The sequence below is a fragment of the Onychostruthus taczanowskii genome, unplaced genomic scaffold (assembly GCF_017590055.1).
Source record: "Onychostruthus taczanowskii isolate IOZ18803 unplaced genomic scaffold, ASM1759005v1 scaffold84, whole genome shotgun sequence".
Lineage (NCBI taxonomy): Eukaryota > Metazoa > Chordata > Aves > Passeriformes > Passeridae > Onychostruthus > Onychostruthus taczanowskii.
The window spans coordinates 3,351,409-3,365,171 of NW_024506332.1; the positions used below are offsets into that span (position 1 = coordinate 3,351,409).

At 48.7% G+C, this 13,763-nt stretch overlaps 2 protein-coding genes across 2 annotated transcripts; one reads left to right on the forward strand and one right to left on the reverse strand.

Moving 5' to 3' along the window:
* Window positions 1-485: 485 nt before the first annotated feature.
* LOC121346719 (smad nuclear-interacting protein 1-like) lies at window positions 486-1,563 on the reverse strand. Its single transcript, XM_041424750.1, has 2 exons — window positions 1,543-1,563; window positions 486-1,112 (listed from the first exon to the last, which is right to left on the reverse strand). Exons 1-2 carry the CDS (start codon window positions 1,561-1,563, stop codon window positions 492-494), a joined length of 642 nt encoding a protein of 213 aa, XP_041280684.1. The 3' UTR covers window positions 486-491.
* Window positions 1,564-5,489: 3,926 nt separating this feature from the next.
* NFU1 (NFU1 iron-sulfur cluster scaffold) lies at window positions 5,490-13,471 on the forward strand. Its single transcript, XM_041424894.1, has 8 exons — window positions 5,490-5,568; window positions 7,992-8,098; window positions 8,368-8,503; window positions 9,015-9,081; window positions 9,530-9,644; window positions 9,841-9,904; window positions 11,549-11,723; window positions 12,228-13,471. The coding sequence occupies exons 1-8, from the start codon at window positions 5,522-5,524 to the stop codon at window positions 12,273-12,275; spliced, it is 759 nt and encodes a 252-aa protein (XP_041280828.1). The 5' UTR covers window positions 5,490-5,521; the 3' UTR covers window positions 12,276-13,471.
* The last annotated feature ends 292 nt before the right edge of the window (window positions 13,472-13,763 follow it).

The following is a 13,763-nucleotide window of genomic DNA, read 5'->3' on the forward strand; positions in this document are numbered from 1 at the left end:
TTGCTTTCCTGTTGGTTAAGGATGAACCTAAACAAAGTCCATTTGCTCTCCTTATGAAGTGTTGTTTTCTATCCAAGAGCAGGACTGTGATGACTGAGGCATGGACTCAGTCTGGCAGAGAAACTGAGGCGTTTATTAGGAAAGGCAAACTCTTTTTATACCCTTCTAAAAGATACAGCATTTCCTTAGATGGTACCCTTCGTGGACCAGGACCTGTGGAACCATAAGCATATCCTCCCCCTAGGTTATTAATGGAAAGGGACCTTCCCATTTTCCACTTTCAGGATTCTTAACAAATACTTGAGCTGTTTCTAGGTGAGTGTGTGATCCACTGAAATGGCATTTGGAATGGGGTTAGGTCATTCTGAACACGATTGAAAAATTTAAAACATATATATATATATATATGGCTTCTGGCAGTCTTTAATGGGGGCATACCCCATCCCCTTTTTTGTTTTAACAAGAGGGACTGGAGAGTACTATGGGCCCGTTCAATTGCAAGGAATTTCTCTCCTCTGCCCCTCCCCAATTCCTTCCTCTTCCTCCTCCTCACCCTCATCCTCGTCCTTTGCGTTGGCCTCAGATTTATCCGAGGATTCGTGGAGCAGGACGTACTCCCTGCTGCTGAAGCCAAACCTGAGCACGTCCTTCTCCCTCAGCTCGTAGTAGCGCTGTGGCTGGACGCGCTGGTTGTTGAGGAAGGTGCCGTTCCCCGAGCCCAGGTCCATGATGTAGGGTCTCAGCTGCCGCTGCACCAGGCGGTACTGCAGGACGGCGTGCTGCTGCGAGCAGGACGGGTGGGCGATGGGGATGTCGGCGATGCGGCGGTGCCGGCCCAGCAGGTAGGCGCTCTGCCTGTGGATGTGCAGCACGGGCAGGAGCTCGTCCTTCTTGAAGGGGTACAGGCGCCAGCGCGTCCTGGGGATGCGCGCCTCGGGGGGCTCGCTGTACCGGATCAGCACCCCGCCCACGGTGTTGGTGTCCTCCAGCAGCGCCCCCGACGGCTCAAAGCTTGGCTTCTTGTTGGCGTCGGGTTTTAATTTGGCCCGGCCCGGCCCCTCCGCCGCGGCCACCCGCTGCCCTCCGCCCGGCCCCGCTCTCGCCCGGCCCCGCTCCCCGTGTCAGCGGAACTGCGGCAAACACAAAACCCCTCCAACAACATTTTTTGTGCTAGAGAATCAAGGCTTTACTTCGCTTCTGGCCACGATGTGCAGCAGAAATAATTTCGTCCACGCACAGCCCGGGCGTGCAGAGGAAATCGCTCTATGGCACCTGAGTTTAGCAGATTTTTCACGTCTTTTATACAGTCAGAAGCCCATAGAAATTCCTTGCTTCAGCGCTCATTGGTTCCAGGTTACGTAGCTCTTAGTGTTTGTTTTCCTGTTGGTTCTGTCTTTGCCTCCGGTGTTAATTAGGTGCTCGTTCTTATCTCTGCTTTGGCCAGGTGTCCCGGGCCGTGCCGGGGCTGCTCTTTGGAGCTGATGTTCACTTAATGGCCCATGATGGCTGTTGTCTTTTGTGTATCTTCTGTGCTACTCCCACTCGGTTGGGAGTTAAACTCATCCGGCCTCACTTGGAGCAATGGTTTGCAAAGAAACCCCAGCCGCCCTGTGCTCCTTTTCCCTTAATTCACTTCCCCCCAAAATCTCTCCAGGTACAAGAGACGAGCCGAGTGTTGTGCTGGATGTGGGGATTGCCTGGAAGGGAGAGGGAAAAGCCTGGACTGCGGTGTTGGAGCCTTGGGGTGGGAGGGAGAACACTGGAATGCAGGAGGAATTGGCTCCCAGGAGTTGCTGGTTGACATAAATAGGGCAGGAGATCTTTCTCCTTTTCAATGCCTTTATTAAAGAGATTCAGCTCAGGTGGGGAGAAATCGACGGGTCGCGCCCACGCCGCCGCTGTCCCCAAGAATGGCACGGAGGAGGAGGGTGATGCAGCTCTGTCCGCTGGTCTGCAGGCAGAGCTGGGGACTGCGTCCTCACGGGAGATCCGCAGATTCCTGCTTTTCAGTCCAACACTTCGGGTCCCCTCCTTATGGAACATCTCTTGAGGTCAGGGTGTGAAGCAAAAAGGATCCAAGCAGGCACTGGACTTCACGCCCATCCTTAGACATCACCTAGGGTCCTCTAATTCTATATTGGTTCGTTGTTTTTAGGGGTTTTCTAGGAAAGCTTTAGCGCGGTGCATTTCTCATTTGCATACGTGGTCCCAGGCCACTCCTATTCTCCTGGGCTGCGTGTCCAGGTGTAGCTCCGGGGCAAGCATTGGGAGAACAATGGCTAAATCACCAACCATTAACGGGCAATTAAAGAACTCTTTACAATTAAGCTAATTTAGCAGCAACTGGTCCCACCGTTTTTTTTTTTCTCTGTAACCTTAAATAAAAATAGGTATATTTTTATTCATAACACTGGTGAGTAGTGACCAGCCGAGCCCAGGTTGGGGGGGCTCGTGGAGCCGGGACCCCCCTGCCCTGCGTGGCTGCACTGAGTTCATAAATATCCGTGCCTAGTGGTGCTTATGGGGCTCTCTGCTCTCCATCACCACCTCTTGAAAACAGAAGTACTGTAGAGAATTTCTGGGTTTCCCTTGAGATGTTTCTTCAGCAAAGCTGACGCTGTTATTATGTTTTGTTGTTTAGTTGTCTGTTTAAACATACACCCGAAAGGTGGTTTTAGTTTTAACTATGTGCTCCCCCAAGTCGGTTGTTGCAGGATGCAATCAGTGAGAGACACAGAGAATGACTGTGACAGCAAACTGTGAATTCAAGGACCGTGAGTGTGAGGGCCCAGCCAGCAGCCTGTGTCACAGCCCCACTGAGCCAGGAGTGCCCTTGAGCTCTGCAGTGTGCTCAGAAGCTGCTGGAAGGGAGGCCAGGCCTCGGCGGATGGACCTGTGCAACAGGGAGATGCTTTGCTGGAGTGAGCAGGTACCCTGTGTGAGCCACTTGGCTTCGAGGTGTTGCCTCTGCTCACTGGAGCTTCTTCCTTCTCTTCATTTGTACTTGAAAAATTGCTTCTGAATAATTCAGTGCAGCTTCTGTCAGCACGGAGCTGCTGCTGGAGGAGCATCAGCCTGTCCCTTCACGCTGGGAGAAAGGGAAGGTGCACCGAGCTGTGCAGGCTCCACTCCAGCCCTGCTCGGCCAGGGCAGGCTCAATTTCCAGCTGGCATTTTGGCAGCTTTTCTGTCCTTCAGGCACTTTACAGGAAGAGCACGCTAACTGTGCCCCAGAGCTCATGATCCTGCCAGACACATCCAGTGCTTAAACGGTTTTAGATCTCTTCTGGGGGTGGAGGCAGCTCGTTTGTATCTCTGCATGTGACTCATCAGGTAATGGGACTTCTGGTTATGGTCAGAAAACTCAATTTCAATGCCTGTTACTCTAATACCCTTCTCATTTCCAGCTTGTGTTCCTCCTAATCCTGCACTACCACTGCTGCAGCCTCAGCGTGATGAGTTGTAAGTGGAAATTTAATTTCCATAGCATCTGAAGCTTACTGTTTTAATGAATGTGGAAGAATCATGCTAATTATTTGCCACACAATCAGTGATCTTAATGAAGTGAGACTCATACAGACTCAATGGGGTGTTTTGAAATCAGTTTTCTGAAAAGAGCCACTGGTTTCACATCTTTTGTGATGCTGTAGTAAAAGTTGTTCACTGCCCTGGGTCCTCTGGTTATCACATCCCTGTGACAATCCCGGAATCCTGCTGGGAGAGGGACTGGCTCCTGGTTCTCACCCACTGAATGCACTAAAGTCTCTGTTCAAAGTGATTAATCAGAGTTTCTGCATCAGTAAAAGAAGCAGTTGGCTCTGTGCTCACTGCCGTGACTGCTGGGGGGGATTGTCCTCCCCAGCTGCTGCAGGACTTTGGGGACTGTCCCCAGTGTCCCCTCTCCTGCCGTGACCCCGAGTGAGCACTGGCCTGATCATGTCCTCGGTGCCACAGCAGCAAAACCGGGTGAGATCTGCTTAATTGCTGAACTCAATCACTCCAAAGTGCTAATCAGTTACTTTAACTCAGCTTCCACCAAAGACTCTTGTGTTGGGGAGTTGAATTTTGTGGGTTTTTGTTTCTTTCCTCACAGTGTTAAATCAACGCCTTCGAGCACACTGACAGACCCCAAAGCACTTTTTCAGTAGTACCATGACACTGAAACCCTGCTCCAGTTCTCAAACACATTCCTGAAACGTGATCAGCTGCATTAGCGTTCCTAGAAATAACCCCCAGCCTGTAGTTTCTGCTGTAGGTGGGTAAATACCCTCACACACCCCTAGAAATCTCCCTGTGGAGTCAGAGGGATATCGCTGGTCGGCGTTCCTGATCCCGTGCCTCCAAAGGGACGGGGTGGCAGGGCAGGGGGCTCGCTCTGGGAGCATCCCACACACCGAGACTGGCCGTGGAAAACCTCCTTTGTGTCCAGGAGGAGCCGGAGCTGGGAGTGTCCGTGATCCCCACGGTGACACACGGTGACCCACAGTGACACACAGTGACCTGTGTCCCCCCCCAGTCCCCTCTGTTCCCCCCATGCCTGGCAGAACCCTGGGCTCAAATTTTGCACTCCGCTTGGGATCGTCTGTTCCTGGTAATCATGAAGAAATGTTCCACTTGTAAACTTATGTACATTTTATTAAAACTGTATCTGATGACAAGCGCCGTCTCCATTGTGCCTTCCTTCTCCCCTCCCCAGGGAAAATATTTCTGCTGGACACAGGGAATCTGGGTTTTAATGAGTTCTTCCTACCTAAGTGCTGAACTGGGTTTGGCTGTTTTATCTGGCAGCTGTGAAGTCAAACTATCTTGCTGCTTTAAGCAGAGGATATTTCAGTTTATATCCAGTTTATATTCCAAAGAGAACTCTTCTCATAGAGAGGACAGCCCTGAGCGCTCGTTGTGTGCTGCTTAAACATGTTTTTCGGTATCATTCAGCTGCCAAGACTCTCTTAAGTGCAAAATATTATTTGGGCTTTGCTGCACTTGTTAATTTAATTTCTGTCTTGGTGCAAATGTCCATTGAGAGGGATTTTGTGCTGTCTTCTGGCTCTGCACAACTCCTGACAGGAGGGGTCGGGCTCTGCTCCAGGGAACAGGGACGAGAGAGGAATCGGCCTCAGGCTGGAAATTGGGAAAATTCCTCCCTGGAAACTGGGAAAATTCCTTCCTGGAAACTGGGAAAATTCCTTCAATTCCTTCCTGGAAACTGGGAAAATTCCTCCCTGGAAACATTCCTTCCTGGAAAGCGCTGCCCGGCCCTAAGACAGGCTGCCGCGGGCAGCGCTGGAGTCGCCATGCCCCATCTGGGGGGATTTAACAGCCGTGCGTGTGTGGCACACGGTCACACGGAGCAGTGGCGGCCCTGCCGTGTCGGGAGCGGCGCTCGGTGGCCCCGGTAGTCCCGGTCGGAGCCCGTCCCGTCCCGACCGCCGCCGCCATGGCCGCTGTCCCCCTCAGGCGCTGCCGCCAGGGGGCGCCGCCGTTCCCGGGCGGCGGCGGGAGCGGCCCCGGGGAGTGCCAAGATGGCGGCGGCGCGGCGGCTCTGCGCGGCGGCGGGGCTGGGCGGGCGGTAGGTGACCGCGGGCCCCGCGGCTCCCGCTGCTCCGGCACGGCTTTTTCCCGGAGGGAGCTCGGTTTATTCCCGATGGGGGGCCCCTCCCGCCCCTTCCCCACGCGGCTGAAAGGGAGCCGCGTCGCAGTTAGCGGCACTGCGACCTCCAGGGTGCTCCTTGCTCTTCCCCTTCCTTTCTCCACCGCGGACGGGGTGACGCTTCTTCCTGGCAGACGGCGAGAGGCTGTTTCTCCTTCTCAGGCCTTTCACGCCGTAAGCTGGTAGCTCTCCCTGACACGCAGCTCCTGGGTGCTCAGCCCTGTACACCCGGGTAGAACCGTGAGGCAAAATTCCGCACACACCCGCTCAGGACCCTGCACTGAGGGGTAATTCCCCTCATACACACTCAGGATCCTGCTCTGAGGGGTAATTCCCCTCACACACACTCAGGATTCTGCTCTGAGGGGTAATTCCCCTCATACACACTCAGGACCTGCACGGAGGGGTAATTCCCCTCACACACACTCAGGATCCTGCTCTGAGGGGTAATTCCGCTCATACACACTCAGGATCCTGCTCTGAGGGGTAATTCCGCTCATACACACTCAGGATCCTGCTCTGAGGGGTAATTCCGCTCATACACACTCAGGATCCTGCTCTGAGGGGTAATTCCGCTCATACACACTCAGGATCCTGCTCTGAGGGGTAATTCCGCTCATACACACTCAGGATCCTGCTCTGAGGGGTAATTCCGCTCATACACACTCAGGATCCTGCTCTGAGGGGTAATTCCGCTCATACACACTCAGGATCCTGCTCTGAGGGGTAATTCCGCTCATACACACTCAGGATCCTGCTCTGAGGGGTAATTCCGCTCATACACACTCAGGATCCTGCTCTGAGGGGTAATTCCGCTCATACACACTCAGGATCCTGCTCTGAGGGGTAATTCCGCTCATACACACTCAGGATCCTGCTCTGAGGGGTAATTCCGCTCATACACACTCAGGATCCTGCTCTGAGGGGTAATTCCGCTCATACACACTCAGGATCCTGCTCTGAGGGGTAATTCCGCTCATACACACTCAGGATCCTGCTCTGAGGGGTAGTTCCCCTCACACCCACTCAGGATCCCGCTCTGAGGGGTAATTCCCCTCATACACACTCAGGATGTGCACTGAGGGGTAATTCCCCTCATACACACTCAGGACCCTGCACGGAGGTGTAATTCCCCTCACACACACTCAGGATCCTGCACCGAAGGGTAATTCCCCTCACACTCAGGACATTGCAACCGTGTGTAATTCCCCTCACATGTCCTCAGGATGCTGCAATGAGGGGTAATTCTGCCCCTCCGCGTGTGCACAGGATCAGGCAATGAGGAGCTGTTACATTCCTGTATGTTCAGGGCGGTGAAGGAAGATGAAACTCCTCTCCCACAACTGTCTCAAGATCAAGCAGTAAGAGGGAATTTAGAGGACCCTGTAGTGCTGGGCACACCTGCTCTGTGCTGAGCACTGTAAAATGGGATATAATCATCATTAGCTAAAGGGAGCTTCTAGGGGACCTTCCTTACACATCCTGTTGTAGCTTCTACCTGCTCCCAAGCCCACAAATGTAAGGAAATAACACGATTTAGACCTTTTCTTTATTCCTGTATCCTATGCTCACAGCAGGGATGTTCCTGGTAATCATGAGACAGCTTCTCTCCTGTTCCATGTTTGGGGCTGGGCCTCTGTGCAGTACTTGTGTTCTGGTTTATGACCCCCAGAGAGAACCAGCCTCTTATGGAAGATGGGATTTACTGAGTTTATCAGTTTTCCTCTCGTGTAGCTGATAAGGAGGAGAGGAACTAGATAGTAATTGATCCTTAGTATGTAATAATTAGTCTGTGATGTGAGGTGGGTTTTGTTTTCATTTTCTGATGGTCACTTTGCTTTGAAATACCCTGATGTTGGCTGTGCATACAGTTAGAGGAATCAGGTATTCACAATTGTGAAACAAGCCTGTGACTCCATCACTCTGTCCTGCTTTTCCTTTTTAATGTTTGTCCCTTTTTCCCCTGCTGCTCTCCCCGCTTTGTCTGAGCCAACGACACCATCCCAGGTGTGCCTTGCTGAGTCCCAGGGCAGCTAAAAGCATCTGCAATGCTCTCTCTTGGGGACAAATGTGGAATTTGGAAATTGCTAGTAAAGTTATTTTTCTCTAGGTTCTGTCACATGCTGTTAAAAGATCATCATCTGACAACTCGCCAGCCTTTCCACCAGCTTCTGCAAAAGAAACCTTTCCCTGCTGCTCTCCCCGCTTTGTCTGAGCCAACGACACCATCCCAGGTGTGCCTTGCTGAGTCCCAGGGCAGCTAAAAGCATCTGCAATGCTCTCTCTTGGGGACAGAGCAAATGTGGAATTTGGAAATTGCTAGTAAAGTTATTTTTCTCTAGGTTCTGTCACATGCTGTTAAAAGATCATCATCTGACAACTCGCCAGCCTTTCCACCAGCTTCTGCAAAAGAAACCATCTCTTCCCTCTGCAGCATGGCATCGTGCAGGTAAATACCAGCTACAATGAACAGATGAGCACATTGTGGGTTCTTACATCCTGTGGTAATGCTGAAAGTTTGCTTTTTAATAAATAAAAGTTAGCAAAAGAAGCTAAGCCAAGGTTCCTTTTGTCCTGCTGTCTCCTGTGAGGTGATGTGCCCGTGCTCAGCAGTGGTCTGGGATCACCCTGGGCTCGCTGAGTAATCAGGACTTGACTTTCATTTAAGCTCCTTAGGTTTGGTTATACTACTTTTCTTCTTTGTTTTTGTCTTTGCAGTGAGAGGCATGTTTATTCAAACCCAGGACACACCAAATCCAAACAGCTTGAAGTTTATTCCAGGAAGGGAAGTGCTGGGGTCGAGGACTATGGAGTTTTCCACACCAGCTGCAGCCTATTGCTCACCTTTAGCAAGGTATTATTATTCCCTTTCAAATAGAATTTGGAATAAAAATTTCCAAAGAATTAACAGAAGCTCCCTGGAGGAGAAGGAGGAAAGAGAATTATTTAATTATTTCAGATAGTTTTGTGCACTTGCATAATTCCATGGTTTAAGTCTTTTCAAAATCCAGTTGATTTAGTGATGCAAATGCTCAGTGCACATACAACTGTTTCAAGTGGGTATTGTGAAATCACTTTTATCATTTTCCATTACACATACTTTTGTGCTAAGATTTCTGATCCTTTCAGTCTTTGCATTTTTGATGTCTTCCAGTCTTCCAAGAGAATATATTTTTTCCCTCTGCAATTACAAAAACACTCTTACAGCCTTACACTGTATTTACTCCAAGTTCACCAGAGTTTAATTTTCTTTTCTGTAGATGAAATTGTTGGCTTAACCATATTGTTAATTGTTCAAATTAAAACTCAGTTTGTCAGATTGAGTGCATTTTTGCTCATTTTTTCCCCCCTTGTGTCCTTAACAGACAGTTATTCCGGATTGAAGGAGTTAAAAGTGTTTTCTTTGGGCCAGACTTCATCACCATCACCAAGGTGAGCAGAGCAGGGATTCAGCTGGGCTCAGAGATGAGCTGTGGAATGGTCACAGACCAGATCCAGACAGGCACAGTGGAGTTCGAGAGAAGTGTCTACAAGTGCCTTTAATAGAAAACAAAACAAGTTTAGGGGATGATAAATTGGTAAATTCACACTTTTGAGTCTGTGAAATAATAATGTATTTTGGAGACTTTCACACCTTTTTAGCTAACACTTTAAAAGCACTTGCTTGGCTTGCAAACAAGGAGACCTTTCTTTGGCTGTCACAGTCTGAGTCTGACTAAACATCTTTGGCAAAGCCAGACTTGAGGGAACATAAAGTCCAGTCTGTGCATCAGCTGTGAGAGTCCACGATGGCATTTTTAATGTGAGAATCTCTGTGCACATAGCAGCAGCAGGCAGGTACTCTTCATTCTTTTTCCTTCCCCTCTTCTGATTCTCACAGGACAGTGAAGACCTGGATTGGAACTTACTGAAACCAGATATTTATGCAACCATAATGGATTTCTTTGCCTCTGGCTTACCTGTTGTTACTGATGAGGCACCCAGGACAGACACAGGTAAATCAAATCTTCAGCGGGAGGCCAAGTCTGCCTTTAGGTTTAGTTTTTGTGACATTCAGAAGAACCTCCACTCCTCCCTCAGAAAAACATGCAGGAAAATTCAAATTTAAAACATGTTAAGGTGAGCTCAGGCGGGAGTTTGCAGCCTGGAATTCTCTCAGTGTTCTGACTTGCACATTTTTCTTTTCCCAAGCTGCTTCAGAAGAAGATGATGAAGTTGTACTGATGATTAAGGAGCTGCTGGACACAAGAATCAGGTAGTTTATACTCCAGAGGAAGATTTCCTGGAAAATCCTGGCCCTCAACGGATTTTGGCCTTGCACTTTGCTGTGATTTTATTGGTGCCCTAACACAGCTTGAATTTAGAAACTGGTGGTGACTAATGAAGTCTCAAGAGTGGCTGTGGATCGTGTTGTTTGCCTGAAGAGTATTTTTGTGCTCATTAATTGCCTTCCAAAGTGAACTGAAAGCAAAAGCAACTTGACATTTGAGGTGCAGGGGAAGATGTCTGATGTGTTTGAGGTACCTGATGGTGACATCTTCCCCAGCTCACAAACTGTAGGAACCAGAAACTACTTTTTCCTTTTTCTTTAAAAAAAGATTTATTTATTTATTTATTTAGCTGCTGCATTTAAACTGATATCACGTTATTTACAAATTTCTTTATCTCAGAGCAGACACATGGTGCTGGTTAATTTTCTTGGAAAAGCAAGAAAAGTAGAAATAAGCTGGAACATCTTTCCCAAACATACCAAGTGTTGAAACCAGAAGCCAAGTACAATGTTGTATAAAGCTGTGACAGAAATGTTCATGCTTCTGCTGAGTACCTGGATGTTTAGTGTCAGTCCTTGATTTCCCAGGGCCCTTTTGTAACAGGCATGGAATTTCTGCCCAAAATTCTGCTTTTCCCACCTTTTCCTTTCTTTCATTTCCTCCCCCTGAACCCATCAGTGCACCAAGAAGCTGTTGATGAGAATATCAGCAGTGGTGTATTTTCCTTCATTTTCTAGTAGGGTATTCTCAGAAATTATCCATCAACCAGGCTACACGTAGAGCATTTATTGTCCAGCAGATCAAAATTAAATGCAGAGGAGCTGTCAGAAGGTGCAGGATGGGGGGAATGTACATCTGAAAGGTCCTGTAGTGTGTCAAAAAGTTAATTCAAGTAAGAAAAATGGAATTTTAAATCATGATCTTTGGCTTCCTGGAATGGAGATAATTTGCTGTGGTGAGTTTATAAATGTGTCAGGCTCACAGATTTTTCTGTGAGGACTGTAGCTCTCAGAGTTATTTTGGAAATCAGTATAAAGAGCTTCTGTTAGAGTAACTTGATGGTTTTAACTTGGTCTGGAAAAATGTTGCTATGGGGACAGAGCTGCAATGCTGGGCATTTGTGGCTGGCAGAGGGAGAGAGGCTGCACAAATGCTCGTGGCACTGGGGTGAGCTTATCAGGAGCTGCTTCCTTCACCCCTGAGCAGGATTAAGCTTTTATAGTTGGGGCTGTTTTCTGTCCTGTGTAAATTGTGGAGAACTGCATATTTATTTATGGAAGCAGAGCTTCTTATCGCAGGTGACAGCTGTGCTGCACCCCTGGGGGGACACGCCCCTGAGGTGTTTATTGGCAGCACCTGAGGACACCGGGCTGGCTGTGCAGGCTGAGCTCTGCCCCAGGGTGTTCACTCCACCCTAAAATCTCAATGCCTACCGAAAAGGTTTCGGTGTTAGACAGTCCAGCAGAGCAGGAGTTGGAAATGTGAACCAGGTGGCTGTAGAGAAATAGAGCCTACATTCCTCTGTCTTCACAGTTATTGTAAACATTAAATACTGCTTTCCTGAGGGTTTCTGGAAGGATCCCTGTTTCAGCTCATGAGCTTTGAAGTGGAATGTTGTGTTCCCTCAGGCCCACAGTGCAAGAAGATGGTGGAGATGTTATCTACAAAGGCTTTGAGGATGGCATTGTGCAGCTGAAGCTGCAGGGGTCCTGCACCAGCTGCCCCAGCTCCCTCATCACCCTCAAGAGTGGGATACAGAACATGCTCCAGTTCTACATCCCTGAGGTGGAAGGCGTTGAGCAGGTGGGTCAGGAGACATCACTGAGGTTTTCTTTCCTGGGGAAAAGGAGATCTTTGTCCCTTTCCAGCAGGGGCAGGTTGGCAGTTAGGGAAAACCAGGGGGGTGTGGATGCAGGGTTTCCAAATCAGCTGGAGAGCTCTGCAGGGTCCTGTGCCCAGAGCTGGACACACTTGCTGATACTTTTGTGCTTGGGTGACTTGATGTGATAAAAAGCAATGAGCTTTGTCCCCTGAAATGCAGATTCTTTGGGTTTCTCATGGAATATCTGATCTCTGGAGCCATTTTGTGGCCTTTGTGGTAGCTTGACCAGCTCCTGTAATTAAAGCTCATTTCCTCCTGGCATTTTGGATTGCCAGTTTTTCTTACCTTCCTCCTGAGCCCGTTGTTGTTCAGTGGTGTGGAATAACTGCTGTTCTCCTTGGGCCCAGCAGGGATTTAATGTAATAAATCCTGCAGGACTGAGAGCTTAACCTGTTTATCTAAACTACTTCTGGATTTGATTTCAGGTTGTTGACGACGATGATGACGTGGAGAAAGAAGCAAATTCTACTTGAGCTTCGTCATCTGTGGCCAAATAAACATTTACCTCCTGCTGCATGTAAACCATCTTTGTGCTGAGGAGCAAGCAGATCTGCCTTGCCAGAAAAACAGTTGTAGTTGCTGTGAGAATGCAGTTCAAGCAGTTCATCCACTAATTTATTAAATGCCCTGGATTACCAAAAGATTCTTCTGCTATGTCTTTAGAAAGAAATGGTGGGCTCAGAAAACAGTGATGTGTTTCTTTTTTTGGTTTTTCACACAGAAACTTCAGTACTGAAAAAAAAAGAGAAGGCAGAAGTTCCTTGGCTTTTTTTTGTGCAATAGCAATATTTAATGTTTATTCCCCCAACTTGTGAGACTGACAGGACTGTCTGCCCTTACTCTATAAATGGGAGCTTCAGGAATGTTAATTTTATCAAGTCTTGTTAAAAAGCTGCTGATTCCTATCATTTTTTTTGTGTGTGAAAGATAAGCTATAATATCAACTGTTCATTTTGGGGGATGTAACACTGCCGTGGCTTGTGGGAAGTTACCTCCTTGCTCATTACCACTGTGCAAACCATAGCAACAGAAACAAAAAACGTTTGTTATAAAAATCATACCTTCTAAAGCAAATGTTAGAAAGGAATGATCCTTATCAGCTTCAGTAAGTAGACTAATGAGCTCGTTTAGCAGTAAAATCGTTCAGCCACAGCTGATTTCTCAGCACTGGGAGGAAGGTGCAGTGCTGGAGGCTGCCTGTGCCGGGTGGCACGGGGAAGGAGGGCCGGTCTTTGTGCTTGCTCCTGCCACATCCTGTTTGCCTTGTGTGTGGCAGAGCAGGGCTCCTTCCAGCCCTGCACACCACGGCAGAGCAGTGTTTGTGTTCTGACGTTGGAACACGTAAATGGGGCTTTGCAAGGAGCTGTGTTTACTTTTGTGTGTGGGAATGATTTCTTCCTGGAGCCCGGCTTTGTGACCAGGAATTCTGTTCCTTTTTGCTGCCACCACGGAGCTGAGTTTGTGGTCCTCATTTGGCTTATGAGTGGCTTGACAGGTTCTGATTTGTTCCCCCCTTTCATCTCTTGCCAGTGTAATTATTCCACTGATAAAGTCCCTAAACAGGATCAGTTCAGCTGGTGGAGAATCTCCTCTACAGCACCACACCAGCATCTGGTAACCATAAACTGCCTATTGGTAAAAATTTGAAAATAAATATTTTAGCTAAATATTTATTCAGCTTTCAATAATAACCCGCAGTTGTTTGAATCTGGAAATCGGCGTGAAATCACCATGTTTTCTTTGACTCTCTGATGAAGCACTCGGTGCTGTTGATGACAGAATTCCCTGCTGCAGGGCAGGGAAGGAAAGGCAGGGGCAGGGTGAGCTCGGAGGGGAGCAGTGCTGCTGTGCCTGCTGCAGGGTGTGTGTTCCTGCCCCTCACACCCTCCAGAGCTCCGTGCCTGCTGCAGGGTGTGTGTTCCTGCCCCTCACACCCTCCAGAGCCCTGTGCCTGCTGCAGG